General features: G+C 31.1%; 1 protein-coding gene across 1 annotated transcript in view; it reads right to left on the minus strand.

Moving 5' to 3' along the window:
• The window catches only part of Sb (serine proteinase stubble), a 244892-nt gene that overhangs the window by 66842 nt on the left and 155931 nt on the right, over positions 1–22119 (minus strand). The window contains exons 4-6 of the mRNA XM_088229870.1: positions 19103–19510; positions 9215–9568; positions 5299–5384 (exon numbers count right to left, since the gene is read on the minus strand). Coding sequence (XP_088085996.1) covers positions 5299–5384; positions 9215–9568; positions 19103–19510 — 848 coding nt within the window. The remainder of the gene's footprint in view (positions 1–5298; positions 5385–9214; positions 9569–19102; positions 19511–22119) is intronic.

A 22119-nucleotide genomic window follows, 5' to 3' on the forward strand; every position in this document is an offset into this window, starting at 1 on the left:
TTTTATTTACTACCATTGAATAATGAAATAAGTACATTTAGTTACTGTGGTTTCCTATAAACCACCATATTATAATATTATAGGAAATGGTAAATATTTTCGAAAAACCTATTGTTTTTATTTATATCCCATATTCGCTTACGAAATAAAATAATCAATAGAAAAATAACTTTAAGAATCCTTTTGTAAAAATACACATCGTATTTTTGTCGAAAAATACGTCTCAAAATAAAATTACCCAGAACCAGAAACTCGTTCAAGTTCAATTAAGTTCTGTTTGCGCTACTGAAATACTCCACTGAAAATACCGAAAACATATTTCAGAAACACTCGTCAAATCCTGGCAGAGACAGGTAATCGATGGTCCCTAGTCTTTAGAAGCCTTAACAATACTCGCCATCTCCTATAACATCATTCGCTGTCCTGAACCTGTTGTTAAGCCAATTTAATTAATTCCAAATTATAAGGTCTGCTGTCTCAGTACTGCTTTTACATGGCATCCAAAATATACCCGTAGATAACATGACGTCTATTCAAATCTATAAATGCATAAATAATTTTATATGCTCAACATGTAGTAATATATATGTGACAAAATTATCTTTTTTTACGCATGGGTTTTATTTATTTATTTATTTATTTATTTATTTATTTATTTACGGACAAAGTCCATTATAAACATTACAATTAAAAGAAATTTTTACAAAGGAATAAAAAAATATAAGGAACAGAAATAAGCAGCAAAGACAGATGATAGATTTTATTTTTTCATTTATTAATGGCCGAAGTCAATTTTTACAAAATGTATAACATATACTATACTTTTGTATGCAGTAATTTGGAGTTAGCATCATTTATGTGGAGTCCGTAATACATAACTTTAATAAAAAGTATTGAAAAAGTAAAAAAGGAAAAATATAATAAGTATTGAAAATCTTCAACGGATTTTTGAAGAGTAAATTATAAAAACTATAAAACGCTTTGCACCTACAGCCAATCTATTAAAGAAAACGGATTTTGTACTCATAAAAACGGACGCACTATATCTGAATTATTTTATTTATATAAATTATTAGGTAGGTAATTTTAATATCCCCTTTCGCGTGACACGAAATAAATATTTATTCCATCTGCCAGTCTGTAGCACTTAACAACACTCTTTCCGCTATCGTTTTTGTTCAAATTATAAATCTTTTTTTCACATATTGATATATTTAACATGCCCCTTAATTTATTTGAAAATAAACTATGACTAATTCTATCTGACTGCGATACACTCCCACTTGCTTTTTGATGATGCACACGCTTACACAACCTCAAAAACTTTCTCTCATATAAATACACACAGACACACCCTCTTGCATATATATATACGCACTCACACATTTAAGATTGTATCATAATTTAATCTGCATGATTATTATTTAGAAACATCGCTGGTGTGTCTTTCAACCTTATCTTTATAATGTAATTCAATAATTGAAGACTGAATGTTACTACAAAACAAAAATTTGAAATATAAAGTTTATTATTAAAGTTCAATAAAAATCTTTAACCTACTTCTACTATCTATTAAAACAATTAATTACGAGAAAATGTTCATAGAGGCTATAAAAAATGGATAGGGGAGCTAGGTAAAAGTAAAATGGATTGTCTCATTCGCCCAAACCAATATTGAATCAACTGCTCCACAGATGTATAGCTTATGTTATATTTTGTTCTTTCATTGTGCGTTTTGTAATATAAATAATATAGATGTACATAAATCAATTATCAACATAAATACGTAGTGTTTAAAACTGTCTGGACATTTTGTTAAGTATCTCTGTTTATTGAGTCAATCTTCTTTGATTATTCTCAAAAGTAAAAAATATGTTTAAGTGTTTATTGTTAAGTGTTTTCGGCACGGGTAACCTCAGTGAGGTCACATTTTATTAAATTTTAATTATAGTTTATAAAAGAAAAAATAAGAATAAATAAATAATAAAGGGAAAGCATAATTAATAGATGTTTTACTTATAAATCTGCTATAAAGTTACGCCTACGCATACCTAGGGTATACTATTCTTATTCAGTGGGGCCCTTACTTATAAACCGGACAAAGTTAAGCCCATTTTCAATGGTAGAATAATTGTGGTGTTCCTTTCCTTATTCTACCACTATGCCTAGGCATAATTTTATACTTGGTTAAGAAGAAAGGCCCCGCTTTCTAACTTTCGGTATAATAACATAACACAATGATAAAACACAATACAAATAAAGATAATATACACGGGCGTGATTTATTTCCAAACTTTTTAACGCCATCCACATATATTTTTTTTTAATACAATCCTTTAAGGAGACACTTGAGATAAATTTGCAACATCCGTGTGTTAAGTTTAAATGTTAATTGCCAATTGGATGATATCACCGCACACCATTCTTGTCTGTGTAATAGATGGAAATAAATAAAACATTTCCCTCGATAAATCTCATTCGGAGAATCTTTGTCGACACACGTCGCCAAATATGGAGAAAAGCATTAATAATTTGAGTACATTGTGTTGAATTGTGAGAAAAAATTAACATCCCATAATATAATAAATTACCATTATCGGGAGATTGAAAAATATTTATTGCTTTCTGAATATATAATTATTAAAATATTTTAATTTATTTCGGTAAAGAGAATATAAATGTTTAATGGGTTGCCAGAAAATCTCAGGGTAGCTAAAAATGTCTCCACTTGTTGAGCTAAATGCTTTTATTTATTAGGGAAAGGGATAAATAATTTGTAAATTTATAGATAAATTTAGTTTTGGTACATTTTGTAAGTCCTTTAAAATTAGTTTGCAAACTAAATAAATAAATAGACATAAATAAGTCAATGCAAGAACCTGACTCTTTTTTGACAAGTCTAACATGACCTGTATATTTTTCTTTTTTTAATGTGGTTTTGAAAAAAAATTTCAACAGAAATGTTTTTTTTTATTTTCAAATTGAATATTTAAATCTAAGCATCTACAGGGCTTATGAATTATAATCGTGGGTGAAATTTATGTGTGAAGTGACCTCTTTACACATAAATTCAAATCTTATTCACTTTTCAGGGGCTGAATTTCAGCCTTCCCTGCAAACATTTCGTCATACTTGAAATATTGTTGGTTAAACTAATATGAAAATAAGCATAAAAAATTAAAGTATTTTAAGGCGTTGCCGAGTAGGTGAAAAAATTGAGCTAGGGGGGTCTCACCCACTTCACTAAAGGTTTTAGATATTTTATATCACAAGAGTGAACAGATGAAAGATGTAAAGATATGTGGATGCTTAGACATAGGCATATTAGTGAATGTTACACAGTGTTTGAATCAGCTACATAAATAAACCAATGAGAAGCCATCAACACTGTAAATACTTGAACTTATATATTCCTTTCTCAAAAATATTTTCCCTCTTCGCCGCAGTAAATACCAATTCCAATAACTCTCCAGGGCGTAAAATCTACCCTTTTCCACAAACATTTGGACCAACGCAAAACATTGTTTATCAAAATACTATAATTATTTTTCTACAATAGTAGTCGTTCTAAAGTGTTTGAAATATTATTTATCTGCACACCCAGTAAATTTTAAATGGCAAGGGAATCTTGCATTGGGAAATTTCCTCTGATACGTGACAAAGATCAAACGTGATATTGTTTTCCAAAGGAATAACTCTATAACCGTCGCCACGCCATGCACCAGTTTGATATTGTATATTTGTATATTGGAACGTGTAAAACTGTTTATTTACGTGTTTAATATTTCACCAGAATACATTATACGGTCGCATTAACAAAGTTTTCGTTAAATTCAAACATAAGGTTTAGAAATATATCTTAACAACTTATAAATGAAATATGTGCACATTGTTAAAAAAACTATTTTTTTTTAATCTGAATTTGCAAACCATATGACATAAAATAATAATAATTTCAACAGACACTGGACTTAAAAGTTCTTCACGTTGAAAATCAAGTATTAAAATTAAACAACTTGTAAAATTTTAGAAATTGAAAAAGCGATTCATAATAAAAAAATATTAAAAAATAACCTAATAAACGATACATCCTTTAATCCACTTCTGTCTAGTTTTAAAGATCGTATCCATCTCACATTACGCTTCCCGTTCTTACAAGACAAAAAGACTTGATGTATTTGCTCCATACGTAATATTTAGTAAACATTGATAAAAAAAAATAGGATCGAATTAGTTTAAGAAGCTTGTATAGCTTTCAAAGCGATCAGAAGAAAAAAAATAGTTGTTAAAAACAAAGTTGTTTTTATTTATTTTATTATTATAGTGCCCTATTTCAAGATTCAAAATAAAATAAAATAAAAATGTTTTTTTTTTGATTTTACAAGTTTACTTTAGTTTAATTTTATTTTTGTACGAAAAGAGCAATTTTAAAATGTACTTTCTACATTATTCAATAAATTAGTATTTGATTTTAGAAGTGTGCTCGTACTATTGAAAAATAATATTTGGACAAAATAAGCTTACGATCTGCACTCAATTTAAAATATAGTGAGGTATTTTTTAACTTTTTTTTTTATCGAAAAGCATGGTCCATAAATGCCTCTAAGATAAATAAATTTATTATGTAATATATCATATTAAAACAATTTATGTCATAACAACACCACAAAATAGATCAATGTAAAAAGGGTTAAAATAGTATGAGATGAGATAGATGCCTGAATGTATGAAAAATGAAAGAAAACTTTTTTTATATTTTTTTAAAAGTTTTGTTTGTTAATTACAGTGTATTCATGCAAATAATTGTTTAATATATTAGTTGATAAACAAACGTAATAATAACTTACTTAAGGTAATAAATAACGCCCAAATAAGACTTCAATCAACCTCTGTTTTTTTCTAGAAAAAAACTATAAATGGAAATGGATTTTTTTTTATTGTTTTTTTCGTGACTTTGCAAGGCTCGACGGTGCAGTTTGTTTTTTATAATAGCAATTTGCTTATAATATTAACGAAAAATAATTGTTTCAACTATTTTAAAACTAATTTCATAGTTTTTATGAACGACACATGGTGTTTATCTAAACTTTTTAAACTCAAAAAACGTTTTAAATGTTGGAACACCAAATTACGTCTTTTTTTTGGGAAACTTGTTTCGTGTTATTATAAATCATACACGTATAACATGTTATTACTACTAAACTTTAAAATGAAATATTCGAACGAATTTTTCACGTAGAGGGATGTGTACACAACGCTCGCTCTGGTCAATAAGGGAATATTATCAATAATCCTTACCTGCCAAGGCCATCGTCCGAAGGTAGCGTCCTTCCCCCCCACGATCCTGGTTTCTGGTCGAGATGCCAGCGTCGGGACGCCGCACTCTGAAACAAACCATTTCGATATTCAAATCTTAGGTCCCAACACTTAAAAACACTCCCAGTCGATCCCAACACTAAAATTACTAAAATTTACTACATTGCTTCATGAATTATTTTGTTTTGGTACAATAATTTTAAGTTGCTAGAATTTCATTCATCCCTGCGCTTCGTAGCTGCAAGACGTTTGGTAATTTTAGGTTTTATATTATTATGGATAAATTAAATTTACTTTTAAATTGCTTTTTATTTGAACTTCAACTGTAAAAAGGGACTAGATTTCATATATTTAAAAAAAAACTAAGTAGCACTTATAATTAAAATTTAACTGAACTGGGGAAACAGAATCCCAACAGCTTCTGCGCTCTGTAGCTGCAGGAGGTGTTGGGTTGTTTATTGTACAGCGTTCTTGAGGTGATTTTTACAAAAAACGACGCTTTAGAAATTATCCACAACCCAGAATTTTATTGATTCTTTTTGCAAATGGTGGGAATCAAATGCCAACCAGAATAAAAAAACATTCTTAAAAAAAAAAAAAAACTAAATTTTCCATACCATATTTATTTTATGAATGCAAATTAACAGCAAATCATTGCTTTGCATATTTTATGCCCATTTAAAACTGCATAATATAAGGTTGATTAATTCAAAATATTTTTTAATGTAGATAGACCTATTAAAATAAGTTTTTTTATTGCAGTATTAAGAGCTAACGATAATTATGTTATTTCCTTATCGTGATAATAATGTTATGTTTTCATTTCTTGCAAAATAATAATTATTACCATATTTATAGTATCGTAAACTTTTTAAATAACCGAGAATTATTCGGATTTTTTTACAAATACTAATATATTATTTAGTGTCCGGACGAACGAAGAATACAGTTCTGCATGTGAAATAGAAACCAACCCCTGGGCGAGCGTTTTCGACTCGATGGCTACTCCCGACGGTAAAAATCCTTAAAAATGAAATCAAGTGAAGAAACGTTTGATTCGTTATGCAACTGACGCATTTGACTTACATTATTGAGGTCTTAGGTTCTATTCCATGCAGGGTATACTTATTTTAAAGGTTTTTCAAACTGTGCTATTCCATTGTTCCTGGACTCACTCACACCTGAAGCGTCGCATTAATTTTATCAATTAATTGCCCTTACACCACTGGGTGAGGAAAAAGGGATGATGTTGTAGAGGGACTGCATTATTAATTCAAGGCAGTATGTCCTAATTATTTTGTCAATAAACGCGTCCATTACACTACGAGGCGGACTTATCTTCCTTATTTTTGATTTTTACTCGAGAACAGTCTTAGAGTCAAAACTCTTGTCCAGGGTTCTGATTTTATTTCACACAGAGAACTGTATTTTTTATTTGCCTGAACATATAAAAATATACAACAGCATAAGAAATAGATAAAAAATGATGGATTATAAAAAATAAACTAAAACTTCTTTATTTTTTTATAAACTCTATAGTTAAATCCAGTATCTACTTTTCACGAAGATTTTCACTAATTTTATATAGTTTTGATCAAATCTGCATTACTAATGTATGGACATAGAAAATATATATCATCATGTAGTTATTAAGAAATTGACAATCTTAATCATTAATGATTTTTTTCATAAGACATCTTATTTTAAATTTTAAAACCTTGATAATATTTTAAAATATGACTAGGAGCCTACTAAATCCCGTTAAGCAATGTATTCAAACCGTCACTACACGCTCCAGCACTTGAAATGCCATTTGTGAAATCGAATTTGAACATAAATCTTAAAAAACGTGATATATGTACGCGTTAAGTGCTGTAAATCCATTTTTCCTTTTCAGAACTTTCTACCACCTCAAAATAAAAGCACTTAATTTTTCTTATTTTCAATAATTGTCTCATTATTCTGTGGAGTCTCGGGAAATTTTATCAATTTTGTGTGACCAGAGTAGGGGGCACGCGAACAGTCTCTCATTCAAACTAAGAAGTGTTGTATTTTTCCGACCCTTAAAGGGAAATTCTAAATATGCATTAATTTACAACTAAATACTTGTGTTTGTCTTTAGAAATTGCTACGTAAAATCAACGATCTTACCCTTCTTGTCATTATAATGTTTTTTTTTTAACTATAGATTATCAGTTGTAATTATTAAGGTTACTGAAGTATAAAAAAAAAACATTTTTAAAAGTACAGCAGAATAGCTATTCAAATAAAAATCAATACCTACATAGAACCTATTCGTGCCGATTAAATAAAGAAATTATACTTCCTTCACTCGTCTCTCGTATGTAATTACCCCTTTTCCATGTACGTATTTATTTATATTCTACAACAAATTAAATACGAATAATAATTAGAAGTTAAGTGTTTAAAAATTAGGTGCAGGTGTATTTAATTCGTTATATGTTAAATGTGTAATGTACTAATCATATTGTAATTTAGGTACTGAAAGCGCATATTACATTAAACCGAGTTGTTGCGTTATATTGTCATGGACCCATGGATCAAAGGTCTGAGATTTAAACCCTGCTTTGCTACAACTTGATTCTGACATGTAAAAAATGGCTCAAATATTGAAGTACGTCCTTTCGCGCGCATGCTTCGGAGCCGCATATGCAAATATGTATTGTTTAATGCGTGTACCGTAACAATAAATTCTTCTGAGTTAACACAGAAACTGATGAAATTTAGCAAGTCAAGAAAATAAGCGAAATATTCAAATAAATAAGTTTCCAATGTTGCTTGTTATTTTAACGGTCATTAAAAATCTGTTAAGAATCCTTCCAGAAGATAATTTAAGTCCAAAACCTAGCCATTTTTTTAACTGTAACTACCTGAATACGTATTTAAAGGTAAATTATTTTCAATTTCCGTTTCCTAGAGAATTAAGAATACGGTTTTTTGTTTTAAATTGCACCGGAATGTGGACGAGTGATTTCGACTCAAAAACTACGCTCAGGTAAAGATCTTGAAAAGGGAAATCGATTCGAGAAAAGCCCGCCTTATAGTGTAAGTTGACGCGTTCGTCTTGAGGTTCCGAGTTGGATTTCTGAGAAATTTGACATGAAATATTAGTTATTTATGGCTGTTTTGCATTATTTTTTTTATTTTGTCCTTGAACTTTGTCCCTTAAGGATAATATTGACGAGTTTTCCAAAACAGATGATCAAGATACGTGGCATTTATTTTTAATATGGCCGATCTGTCTTATCTGTTAAAAATTTTGATCAATTTTAAGGATAGTTTATCTCTTAGAACACATTTCTAGAAATTGTCATATCAAATCAATGCGAAAATTTCAATTTTATTACAATCCATAAACAGAAAATAACCATGTAAAAAAAATATTTTCCTTCGTAGCTGCTCAAAATTCAACTTAGGTTTTCTGTTCCCTTTTCGATATTATTTTACTGGAAAATTTTATCGCTGTTGAAAATGAAATGTTTATCATTGGAAACATTATTCATATACGTTTATTTAAATATCATAGGGGTAATTTCATGTAAACTCGCGTCACATTTAAATCCAAAACTGAGTATTTTTCAATGTGTTATACAATGTAAATAAATATTTAGTATGCGCATCTGCATTTCGGTTCTTTTTCCAAACATAAATAAAATGTAATAGTTAAGGTTTAAAATTACCCATTTGCTCCATCATATCGTCTGATTAACTTGCAAAACTCCAATCTCCAAAAATATTTTTTTCACAGGATGGTAAAAATCATTACAGTTTCAAAATATTATACTGTATTTTTGTAGATTGAAATTTCGCAAGTTAATCAAACGATGTGCAATATCAGGTGTGAATAAAAGTTGTATAGTAATGATGATAATCTCACCGATATCTTTGGTAGCTGCTGTAGTCATGATTGACCCCAAGGCCGGTTTCGCGTTCGCAACAGAGGGCGCAACAGTCGACAAATACGTCACAGTGGACGGCCTCCCGACCGGAGTCGACATCGGAGGCTGAGTTGGAATCTTGCCGGGCTTGGCCGTGTACGGCTTGGGGGGCGGAGTCTTGACCGTCTGCGGCTTCTGGGTTGTGGTGGTGAACTTCTTGGTAGGCTTGGGCTTGCCCGTGGACGGTTTCTCCCACGAAGCCGGACGAGGCTTGGTGATGAAGTTGGCCTCAGTCGTAGCTTGCCAGTGGACAGTGTTGATGTTGAGTCCGGGCCTGGAAGACCAGGCTCCGCCTGTAACATAGTAATAAATTAAGACCCTCCTAAACTTAAAATATTTTTTTTTATATTTTTTTTTTTATGTATTCATCTTATTTTATTTTAATTATCAACAGAATTACAGAGACATAAAATAGTATAAAGTAAAAAACACAAACTAAAACAACTAACAGATATACACAAATATACAGTAAAGATAAAAAAGTATATATAATGAAGTATGAATGAATTTACAGGTGAAGGTGAGGGTGTGTGAATGTGAAAAATAAAAGTGAATTTATACATGTGACTCAATTAATTATTTTCATGTCTCGATTTGCTAGATTAATCCGTGTTATATTGGGACTACATACACAATTATTATCCATTGATATATACGTATTTTATACATCAAACATATTAATTATATTAATTATGGTTTAGCCTGTAAATTTATCTTTACAATTATATTTTTATTAGAAACCGGATTGTGGTCCTGTGAATATTGCCACGGACTCGAGGATCGAGGATCCTAAGTTCGAAACCCGTTAAATTACAACTTATTTTCCATTCTCTAATAATAAGTTATTTACGTAAAACTCGTTAAAAATACCCCCCGAAATTGAAATGTTTGGGCAAATTATAAGAACACAAATAATATTTGTCTTTTAAACATGATTTTTTTAAACATTTTGGAATTCTTTATATGGTGCAAACAAAAATATTATAGCTTACGAGTATTTCACATTATGAAGCAGTTTTTCTACTCATAAGCATTTAAGTACAATGCACATTAAAAATTGTACATAAAATTAAAAATGTTCAACCCTACACGTTTGTGAAATCATTTTTAAAATTATTTTTTTTTTTTTTTTTTATTTATTATAAAACATATAAGACATGAATATCATGATATTATATTCCCAGGAGTTGTACGAGAAAACTCATTTGGGACGGTACATAAAAGAAATATACATTTCTTGTAACAATACATAGTATACATTTAAACAATAAAAATTTTAACAAATTTTAACAATCTATGAACTTAATATTAAAAAAGGAAAGAAAACATTTAAACAATCTGTGAACTTAATATTAAAGAAGAAAATAAAAACATTCAAACAATCTGTGACCTTAATATTAAAAAAGAAAAGAAAAACATTTAAACATTCTGTGAAATTAATATGTGAAATTAATATTTCAAACATTCTGTGAAATCAATATTAAAAAAGAAAATAAAAACATTTAAACATTCTGTGAACTTAATATTAAAAAAAGAAAAGAAAAACATTTAAACCTAAAACACAATATATAGACTATTCACAGAAACTGAGCTAAAAACTATCACTTTCAAAAAGATTCAAGAAATAGGTCTTCATTTCTGGTCTTTGAGATTTACCACTCGACATTTCATTTTTAAGGTCATCAGGCAGTTTATTAAATTGTATACGACCAATGTATTCCAGAGACCTTTTGCCGAACTTCGTGGAACAAAATTTAGAAATGTGAAGATTTTTTGCATGTCGTGTATTATAGTTGTGAATTTCATGATTAAATGTAAGTTTTAAATTTGTGTGAGCAGAAAAGTTTATGATGTTTGAAATAGTGTTAGTGATGTCATACAGTGCCATTACCTTGAAAGGAAGTATTTTTGTGTTACGATAAATATCCTTGACATGGGAATCCCATTTCAAACCAAGAATGCTTCTCAGAGCTCGGTTTTGAAGAACTTGAATCTCAGAAATCTGGTTTTTGTTAGCGAAACCCCAAATACAGCATAAATAGGATAGGTGAGAATGTATCATAGCGTATATTAATAAAAAAAAATATTTTTCTGTTTTTACGAGATGCGATTGCTTGATCTTTCAAATTCGTACAGCGCAGCGTCCAGTATCAAAAACGATTAGTATGTGAAAATGTATTTTTGTAAATAAAAAATACCCAATATATATACATTACGCTAATCAACCTTTTCCTACAAATACGAATAAATTTTAGGAAAATAGCTAATCTAGGAGGCTTTGAAATCACTAATTCACTTTATAGATTGAAAGCTTAGTTTTCCAATATAAAATGTTACAACATAATGTTTCTCTGAAAGTTTTCGCAGAAAAAGATTATCTTCGAAGCTATGGTTTATTTTTTTACAAAGAGTATTTATATTAGTCTCGAACATAATCGATTATAATAATCGAATAAGATTTTTTACATCCGAAATATTATATTGTATTCATAACCGTGTAACCGTTATGACAGTCGGTTTATTGAAAAAAAATAATTTATTTAATAGCTGAACGCATAGCCAAATAATGCATGGCAAAAACAGGTTATGAGAATATATAACTATTCGATTTATTTGCTAATCAATTTAAACCAAAAGAGTCCGTTTAAATAAAAAAAAACAATCGCTTAAATCTAATTCCTCATTTTTGTAACCATAAGGTGGTTTTTTAAAATTATTTAAACAAACATACATTATAGGTCTAATTATTTACCAAAATATTTTAATTTTCTGACGAGGTATTTCCGGGTTCTAAATAACTTTTGTGCTAGAGAAATATGAAATAAAGTTATGATAGAGTGGGATATGGACCTCGGATATCCGATCCGTAAATATGTGATTTTTCAACTGGATCTATTCCAGAACCCTTCCTTTCTAAATAATTGAATGGCCATTTTTCATGCATGTTCGAAATAAGTAATCGTTTACGTTAACAGTCAGCCGATTATTTGCGATTATTTTTTTTTCTAACTTTTTTTTCTAATTTTGGCCACAACTTTTCATTACAAATCAATCAGATTTTCTCGTTACCGGTTATGAATGTTCGATTATTTTTATCCGTCAGTTATGCCCACCGCTATAGCATATAATATCGCACATCCAATAAATTAGAGTCATAACTTTAAAAAAAACATTTATTTTTATTTTTATTTATTTTATAAAAAAAACCCTTATGTGCTTAGAAAATTGAAATAATTCTAGCTTTACGATTTACCCGCTTGGTGGTTGTAATATATAACACACTTACACTAACACTTATTTGAGCGAAACGCCGCCGTTCTCAAACAATGTCCGATTCGAGTTTTTCTTTAAAAAAAGGAATAGCATTTTTTAAGATCAATCTAAATATGTATGACACATCGGTATTGCTTTAAAGGGTGAAAAAGAAAAAAAACGCAATGAAAATATACAGTTTTAAGATAAAGTGTTTATTTAGTTTTCAGGCTCTCCTGGAAATTCGACTTTTTCAAGTTATGACTCTACGTTATCGAAAGTGCGATATGTGAAAGTAAAGACCGAACTACCGTCTTTATATTTCTTTTATCCTGATAAATGTTTTCGGCATATCAGCGAATTAAGAATCCAATTTATTAATAAAACCAGTTAATATACAAAGTCTGCAAAGCCTCAAATCTTATTCATTTAAGTAGGAAATCTCTTTCTGAAGCAAATTAATTTTGTAAAATGATAAGGCTCTTTATAAAACTGATCATTGATTGGCTTTACAATTTTCGTATTATTTTGATTCCCAATTCCATGTAATTCTTTAGTAAAAAGAAGACAGAGGTATGTATAGACAGAGAAAACGCTTATTATCCTATCTTAAAGTAAGCATTGTATTCGAAAATTCATTTTCGTTGCAAAATTACGAATAAAATTATGTATTTGATTCCTTAAATTAAAGTATACAGGGTTATTAAAAAAAACAAAGAAAAGATATTATCTTTTCCTTCGTGAAATTTAATCAATTAAATATTGTATTGTTGATATTTCTAAGAAAACAGGTCTATAATCTTTAAATTGTTATTTACCTGCATTTCGTCAACGCAATGCAGACGCTTTAAAAACACTAAAGCGATAGTTAAAAATGTATTACTTTTTACCAACTTTATTATTTATTTGCTTATTTTAAAGGCTGTATTAGTGTTTTGTTCACTACAATTTGTGTTTTTTTTTTTCATTTATTTCGTGGCTTGTTGTTATTGACTTGTTTCGAAAAACAAATAATTATTGATCAATTATATAACTTTTCAGCATTCCATTTTTTGACAAATATAATTTTTATTATTTATATTTTTCTATTATTATTTTGTATATTGTTTTGATTATTTTGTAAATTGTTTAATATGTTAATAAGTGTTATTGATTTATATATAGAAGAGTCCCGACTTAACATGGAATTTCCTAACAAGTCGGGACATAAAAAAATTATAATTGTGCCTATGACAAAGTGTATTTTTAAAAATTAAAAAATAATATAAAATGCTTTGACTATTTCCAAATATTTGTAAACCGGCTGGATTTCCTTCCGAAGGAGTTATTTAGATCTTAATTTGTTGCAACAGAGGAAAATCATTTTTGAGAAGGGAATATGGAAGTATAGGCATTTACATGACTTATGATCTGTCATTGGCTGGTTTAAGTGATCACTACATTCTGCGTGTCATTCACCTTTCTGCCTACGTTTAAACATCCACATTTCCTCAACTCTACCACCTATTAAATTTTGTGAAGTAAAAGAGCTGAAACCGTTATTGTGTGCGTGAGATTCATCCGGCTGAACCATTTCACTTATTAGGCAACGCCTGATAACAATTGTTTAATTTTTATATTTATTCTTATACCAAGTGTGAATGTTCAAACCTAAGCAGAAAGTCGATAATTGCACTGGGTATAAATTGGCCTATTATAAAGGGGTTCGAACTGTCAGTAGGGTCGCAGTGAGTCACATCTTGCTGGAGGATGTGATTCTATAAAATGCTGCGAACGCCCAGTTGCATTCCACCGGCAACACTACTGACTAGTCCAACTCGTTAGCGTCCACGTCGCGAACCCCGGGCAATGGGATCACACTCATGACGGTGTGATCGCAGCAGATAACGAGAGGATGAAAGGCGAGTTTTTGGCGCTTCAAAACCAAAACCAACCAGCTAAGGGAAGGTAACCCCGACAGAAAATCCACCAGAGAAGGCAACGGGAAACCACTCTGGTCATCTTTTCCCAGGAATCACTACGGCGAGTACGTCAATAAGCAATCGTGGCTGCGAAATGTAAAATTAGCGCAGGACAGATACATATGCTTTCGCTGTAGTGATCGCCTACGTCGGGGGGACCCGGCAAGGCACTAGAAGAAGATAAATTGGCCACTTAAACCAGCAAATAACAGTTCAAAGGCCCTGTAAATGCCTAGACTTCCATATTCCCTTAAAAATGTTTTTCTCATGTCGCAATAAATTTAGGTCTTGATAATTATTGTTAAAAAAACTCCACTCTGGGCACTCAATAAATGCTTTTCTTAAAGCTAATTCCGATATTAAAAAAAATATGCTCGAAATTCCTATAGGTAACCCCAGAAGTAAAAAATATTTTACATAATATTTTTAAAATCTTTGATTATTGAGTACATGAAAATAACATTTTTATATGTATAAATTGTATGTATTTATTTGATATGTAATATATTTTCTTTACTAACTTTGTATACTATGTGGAAATCTGTTATTAGTTCTGAGTTTATACACTATATCTGTTTGTTTACTAAAAATATGTATGTAGAACTGTTGATTTCCCAAATAAAATAAAATAAAATAAAATAAGATAAAATAACCACTTTTTATGTTGATTTTTTGAAGTCGAGTTTAACTCGAAAACATGATTTGACCGCAAGTTGACATTGGAATTTATCGCATACGACCTTTAGTATAACTGTTTTAAGAAAAAAGCCAAATATCTGATCAAACTAAATAAAGAAACATTATTGAAAAAAAACATGAAAAAAACAGTTGCTTGTCTATTGAGCTAAAAACACTTATTATTTCATTATGAATAGTTTTTTTTAAGTCTCATGAGAATTTCTCCTAAAGGGATGTGCTGCATCAGAAGATAGAAGAATTTGGTCAAATGTCAGACAAACTTGAATACATAAATAACTGTAAGATTGTGATAAATTACTAAATTGTTTTACCATGTAGATTAAGATTTTGTTGCAAAATTCAGCAATTTGTAAGAAATATTCAAATATTTTAGAAGCTTTTAAAGAAATGTTACAGACCAGAAAGACTCTTTCATAACATTCTGACTACATACAGCACACCGCATCTGAGAACTTAAGACTCCTTGGCGGTGCCCACATACAAGGAAAAATTGCTCGTTGCCGAACGAGAAAAGCTGCCCGAAGAAGTTTTCTATAATCTGATAGCCCTAGTATCTTTGTATAAGAAGGTTATCCAGAAGTTCATAATATGTACTTTATTGGATTGGGGAAATGAGGGAAGTGAATGGGAAGTTCAGCCTTCCGGGAAATTGAATATAAAAAATGTATTATGCCGCGCAGTAAAAAATATAGCATTTAATTGTACTGCGAAGTTAAAATTATTTTTATGATAACAAACTACTTTGCATGACGTCACGAGTTCTTCCGAATCAACCAATGATAAGAGGATAGGTTTCCGGTTTACTGTAAGTCAACTGACGAATCAGTAGAACTCATTAAGAAGAAGGGGAAGAGAACTTGACACGTCACACGCGACGTTATTTCAAAAATACAAAACTCCAAAAAAATCTTAGAGCCGAAAATACTATACATAATTTTTCTTTTTTTTTCGTAGTTTAATAGTCTATTAACAAATTAAAAAAAGTAACAAAAGACACTAAACTTCCCCATTCTTCATTGACTGGGATCCAATTGATTAGACGTGATTAATTGGCCGATATGATTACAAAACTTTTTAAAAACCTTGAAATTCTTTTTGGAAGCTACCAAATTTGTGTGTCATAACTGGGCTACGGATAGTAGTGAGAAGCTCCATTCGGTATTCATAGAGAGGGGGAATGGGAAAAAAAATTTTAGATCAATCGGCCTTATCAAAATAACTTATTTAAATTTACTGAATTTCCCCTCCTAGGAGTTTATTCAAATTAATAAATATTATCCACCCAGACGTGAAAAAGATTTTTGTTCAAAAAAATGTTTTGTTATGTTGTGATCTTACCGTGAATTAAACACAAAGTCCCATTTCACATCTTTTGTCCAAATCCACATAACACGGGTGGATTGACATTTATTATTATCAGTATTGTGCGAATAAAATTCCTTGAAATATTTTTTTATTTAATAGGATGTATGTCCTCCTTTTGCTTTTATAACAGCCTGAAAATGTTTTGGCGTGGAATCAATCAATCTTCGGCATTTTTTTTTCTGTCATCTCGAAACCACAGCTTCGATCATCTTTATCCTGGTGGTGCAGTCCAATTTTTGTATCCTAGATTTCCAAATCGCCCACAAATTTTCTAAAGAGTTAAGGTCAGGTGAATTTACAGGCCAGTCTAAAAAAGTTATCTTTTTATTATTGAAATACTTAAGTATAAACTTCGATACCTGACAAGGACCTGAGTCCGGTTGAAATACAGCCCCATCGTTAGGACAACATTTATTCAGTTCTGTACTCAAGTGCTGCTCCAATAGGCTTTATAATTTGGGCTATTCATCATTCCTTATATTCGTATCAAAGATCCGATCCCCATATACAAAAAACAGACTCAAAACATCTTCTTCACAGGATATTTCACCGTTTGGTCAATATGAGCTATAGTAAGTTTTTCATCCCACCTTTTTTCAACAAATTTTGTGCGATATTCCTGCACGAGCAAGTGGGTCTTATCTGAAAACAGCACATTCCTCCAGTCTTCTACAGTGCATTTAGTATATTTTCTAGCCCAAATGAGCCTTTGCTTCGTCATACGCGCCGTCAGGAGTTGTTTCTTCTATGGTCGAATTGCTTTTTCTTCCAGATTAACTGAGTCTTTTTCGTACTGTTGAGTCATGTATCATCAAGCTGGCTGCTAAATCAAGTTACTTGTTTTTCTGGGGTTTAACTTACTATTTCTGATTAAAGATATTTTATCTCGGACACTTGTTATCCGGATTCTTCCACATTTCCCAATTCTCTTTGCTTCAACTGACCCTGTTTTTCTTTTCTGCTTAATAATCTTACTGACTGCTCCCTGACTCACATAAAATTCATTAGCAATCTCCTTGCGAGTCATTGATGTAGGTTTACTTAACGTTATAATCTTTTCCCTTTTCCATGATTTAAACCTACTCAAAAACACTGTTTAATATGCAAGCAATTTATAAAATTAGTCCTTTATTGAGAAAACGTAAAAAAAAAACAGATAGTACACCAACAAACACCAATATGAGCTCCCAAAGGATTAATGAACTGTAAGATATAATTTTTGCCGCTAAACAATTGTCAAATTGACAAATGAGTGTTGCTATACGTAAAAAATGTCCAAAATTACTCTTATTCCATTTATTTGCACAATCTATAATATTTTGTATTTATTTGAAATTTATTCATCGGTTACTTTCAGGTCAAAATCCAGAAAAAACAATTTAGTGGTGATTAATGATTCTTGCTAGCAGCAAAGAAGACCTTCAATTCTTAGTAACAAAAGTCTACGAGGTATGCAAGAAAAGCGATTTGCTTATGAATGTTGATAAATCGAAAGTGATGGTTTTTGAAAGGGATGAAAATATAACTAAATGTGAGATCAGCGTGAACGGAGATATTCTGAATCAGGTAGAAAAATTTGTGTACCTGGGAAGTATGTTTACTAGGGACGGAAAGGCCGATAAAGATATTGAAAGGAGGGTGAGTGCCGGGAACAGGGTGAACGGTGCACTGAAATCTACTTTGGCAAACAAATGTTTATCGCAGGAGGCTAAACTAGCAGTTCACAACGGAGTTCTAGTTCCAACTCTAATGTATGGGAGCGAAGTATGGAATTGGAAAAATAATGATGAAAGTAGGTTGAATGCTGTCGAAATGCGATCCCTCAGGCGAATGTGTGGTAAAACGATGTATGATAGGTGCACAAATGTCGAGATCCGTGAAGTGTGTAAGGCTGAGACATGCATTATTGACAGAATCAAGAAAGGGGTGCTGCGTTGGTTTGGACATGTAGAGCGAATGGACAGCGAAAGAACGTCTAAAAGGATCTACTATGCAAATGTTGATGGATGCAGAAAACGAGGAAGACCGAGAAAGACATGGCACGATCAAGTCCATCAAATACTTGAAGATGGACATGTCAAAAGTAGGAATAATCGGCGTGCGTGCATAAGAAGATGTATGAATGTAGAGGAAGCGAGGTCTGTATGCCAAGATAGAGTGTTTTGGCGTTCTATCCTCTCTGCCTACCCCTACGGGGAAACGGCGTGATGGTTTGTTTTGTTGTGTGTGTTTTTTAATGATTAGTCGGCTTGATTGTTGACTTTGACTGGCATTAAATAAATGAATATTAAAAAAATCATTATAATATTCTTGCCTTTCATTCTTAAACTCTTTCTTTAAAAAAACAACCAAATCGGTTCAGTTTTGGGGGTGCGAAAAACAACGATAGACAACGAAATGTCGATTTAAATTAGCAGACGACGTGCAAGTGTCGTTTACACACAGCATCGGGGAGTCATTTACGAGAGAGTGACAAAAAACAATGTTCTCATCAAATTTCTCAGCTACCACATAATATATATCCTATTAATAATAAATTATTGTACGTACCTAAACCAACACTCTCCTGAGGCTGTATATCATTAATAGTATTTGATGTCATTGGTCGCGCTGTCCCTCTCTGACCAATCACAGATCCTGCTCCTAAATTAAGACTAGAAGAAATCTTATTGCTTGGACTAGTCGCCAAGAGAGGGCGGTGGCTCATATTACTCGGCCGATTCGCTAGATGGCTCTCGTCGTAATTATTAAAACTAGGTTTGTATCCCGGCTTATTCGGGAGCTGTCCGCCACCTATCGGCTTCGTGACGAAAGTCGGCCGAGGGGAATATGGCCGGTTCGTTATTTGGACGGAAAAGTCTGTTTGATTGAAGCTCGGGGCTTTGGTGTATGTTTGGTTTTGCGTCGGTTGGGGCTTGAATGGTCTTGTTATCGACGCAGGAGGTTTGTATTGCAAAACTGAAAAGAGAAATAATTAAATTAGTGCGATGATTTCACTGGTACACAAACATTTCAATAGATGTCGCTATCGCCATGTTTAAAAGCAATTAAAATAATAATAGTCGTTATTATCACGACAATACTTCAAAATGTGAAAATTGTAATATAAAATTAGATATTTAAGCAAAAGGTTATTGATTATTACTCCAAAAAGCATTATTGTGCCAAAAAATATTTAGAATACAATAAAACTCCGTTTATCCGAATTTAAGTCATCTGAATTGCCAAACATCCAGATCGTTGAAAATAAAAAAATAAGGGGTAGTTTTGAATTGAAATTTTATTGTGGTATTAACTTAGCTGTACATGTTTAAATATTTTTTTAATGTAAGTGTATTATTTCTAAAACAATAAAATCAGAAAATCATTATTTCGGACAATTAGAGTATAACCATATTTCATTATCTTAGAGTATACATTAAGATTATAATATTCATTATCATCATCATGACATCATCATACAATCTAGGAAAACCAATGGAAAATCTTATTCAATACAATAACCATATTTTTTTCCCTATAGGCATCCAGTGGTGCATAGAGCACTCAATGGAATTATAATGGCAGCGTATCTGGATCGTTTGAGTTCAATAGATGGTAAAGTGATCGTTTATGGTTCCAGTCCACAATCAATGAAATATTACAGTTTTAAATCACCTTTGATAAAATATTTGATATAAATAAATACTTGATCAAAAATTCTCTCTTTTCTTTCATATAGTTTAGAAGTTTTTACTTCGTTTATTTAGAATTTATATTAGGTTTCAAAGGTGTTTATAAGTATGGGAAATAAATACCAATTCCAAAGACATACTAAAATGCATTTTATTAAATAAAAAATAACAATTGAGAAATGTCACATACTACGAATACCGATAAAAATATATGAAATGAATTAAGAATAATTGATTATATTTTCAAAATCAATATGGATATTATGGAGAAATGTTTTCATACGAATTCGAAATTCGTGATATAGTTCTAAACAAATTTCAACGGCCAGGAACTAATAAACATGAATCGTGACGTATTAGGGGCGTGGACAATGAAATGACCGTTTTTTTGGGAATTCTAGATTACAGCTTTAAATTGTTTTTCATGCTTCTAATAAATAGCAAAATTATTTTTTTTACTACAGTATTTCATAGACCTTTATTACTATAAAAAAAGATGATATTTCTCTATTGTAATGATAGCATTTAAAAATATAAATAATATATGTCACAGGCTTGGCGTTTATATAGAGTAGATTTCCACTAATTTAAAACAGAATCCCACTTTGTTATTTGATTTATTGTGGGGGAAAAATGCAAAGTTAGTGTTCGTTGAACATACATACGATCTCAAAGGGTTAAAAAAATATTTTCTATAGACCTTGCCAAGAATCGAACCTGTGACTTCAACCGTAGTAGTCGAACGCGCCAACTACTATACCACGAAGTGGACTACTCTCAATTCGATTTTTTTACAGTATTTTTATCCGAATGTGGTAGAGTCAAAAACACTCTTCCAGGTGGCTCTACTCTAACATTTAAAAATCTCAATTAAAACATATTTAAACTGTGTTTATAATTTCGATTAAAAAATTAAAAACCTTGATAAACCATTAAAAATTTCATTTGCGAAATCATCGTCGAATTTGTCCAGCGTTATATTATTATCTGAAATAGACATGAAGAGGAATTCGAGGTGTGGCTCTTTAGAAGGATTCTGGGAGTTTCCTGGAGAGACTGCATCACGAGAGAAAATGTTCTAAATATAATCGAAGAAGGAAAAAATATGCTTAAGACCATATCCGAAAGACGCACTAAATGATACATAAGGAAATAGAGGAAACAAACTACTCTAAATTTAACAAATTACAACAAAGATGGAGAATACCTTAAATAAGGGAATATATAAGCCTAGGCATTTACAGGGCTTATGACCTGTCATTGGCTGGTTTAAGTTGCTACTTTACACACTGTGTAACATTCACCATTTTGCCTTTGTTTGAACATCCATATTTATTCAATTCTTACATTTGTTGATTTTAGTGAAGTTAAAGAGCTGAAACCTTTATTGTTGTAAAGAGACTCATCTGACTGAATTATTTCACATACTAGGCAACGCCTGAAAACATTTTTTTCAATTTTTAAACTTCTTCTTGGACCAGTTGGTTTCATTACAATATTTGAGTTTGTCCAAATGTTCGTAGACAAAAGACTGGATTTCACCCGCTCGGGAGTTATTAAGATTAACAAATTACAATTAGTATGGGAAATAATTCAGTCAGATGAATCTCTTCACATCAATAAAGGTTTCAGCTCTTTAACTTCATTAAAATCAACAAATGGAAGAATTGAAGAAATATGGTTGTTCAAACATAGGCAAAATGGTGAATGTTACACATTGTGTAAAGTGGCCACTTAATCCAGCCAATGACGGGTCATAAGCCCTGTAAATGCCTGGCCTTCCATATTTCCTTATTTAAGGTATTCTCCATCTCTGTTGTAATTTGTTAAACCCGAGGGGGTGAAATCCAATATTTTGTCTACGAACATTTGGACAAACTCAAATATTGTACT

The sequence above is a fragment of the Micrasema longulum genome, unplaced genomic scaffold (genome assembly GCF_059751315.1).
Source record: "Micrasema longulum isolate JH-2025_06_02 unplaced genomic scaffold, ASM5975131v1 h1tg000720l, whole genome shotgun sequence".
Lineage (NCBI taxonomy): Eukaryota > Metazoa > Arthropoda > Insecta > Trichoptera > Brachycentridae > Micrasema > Micrasema longulum.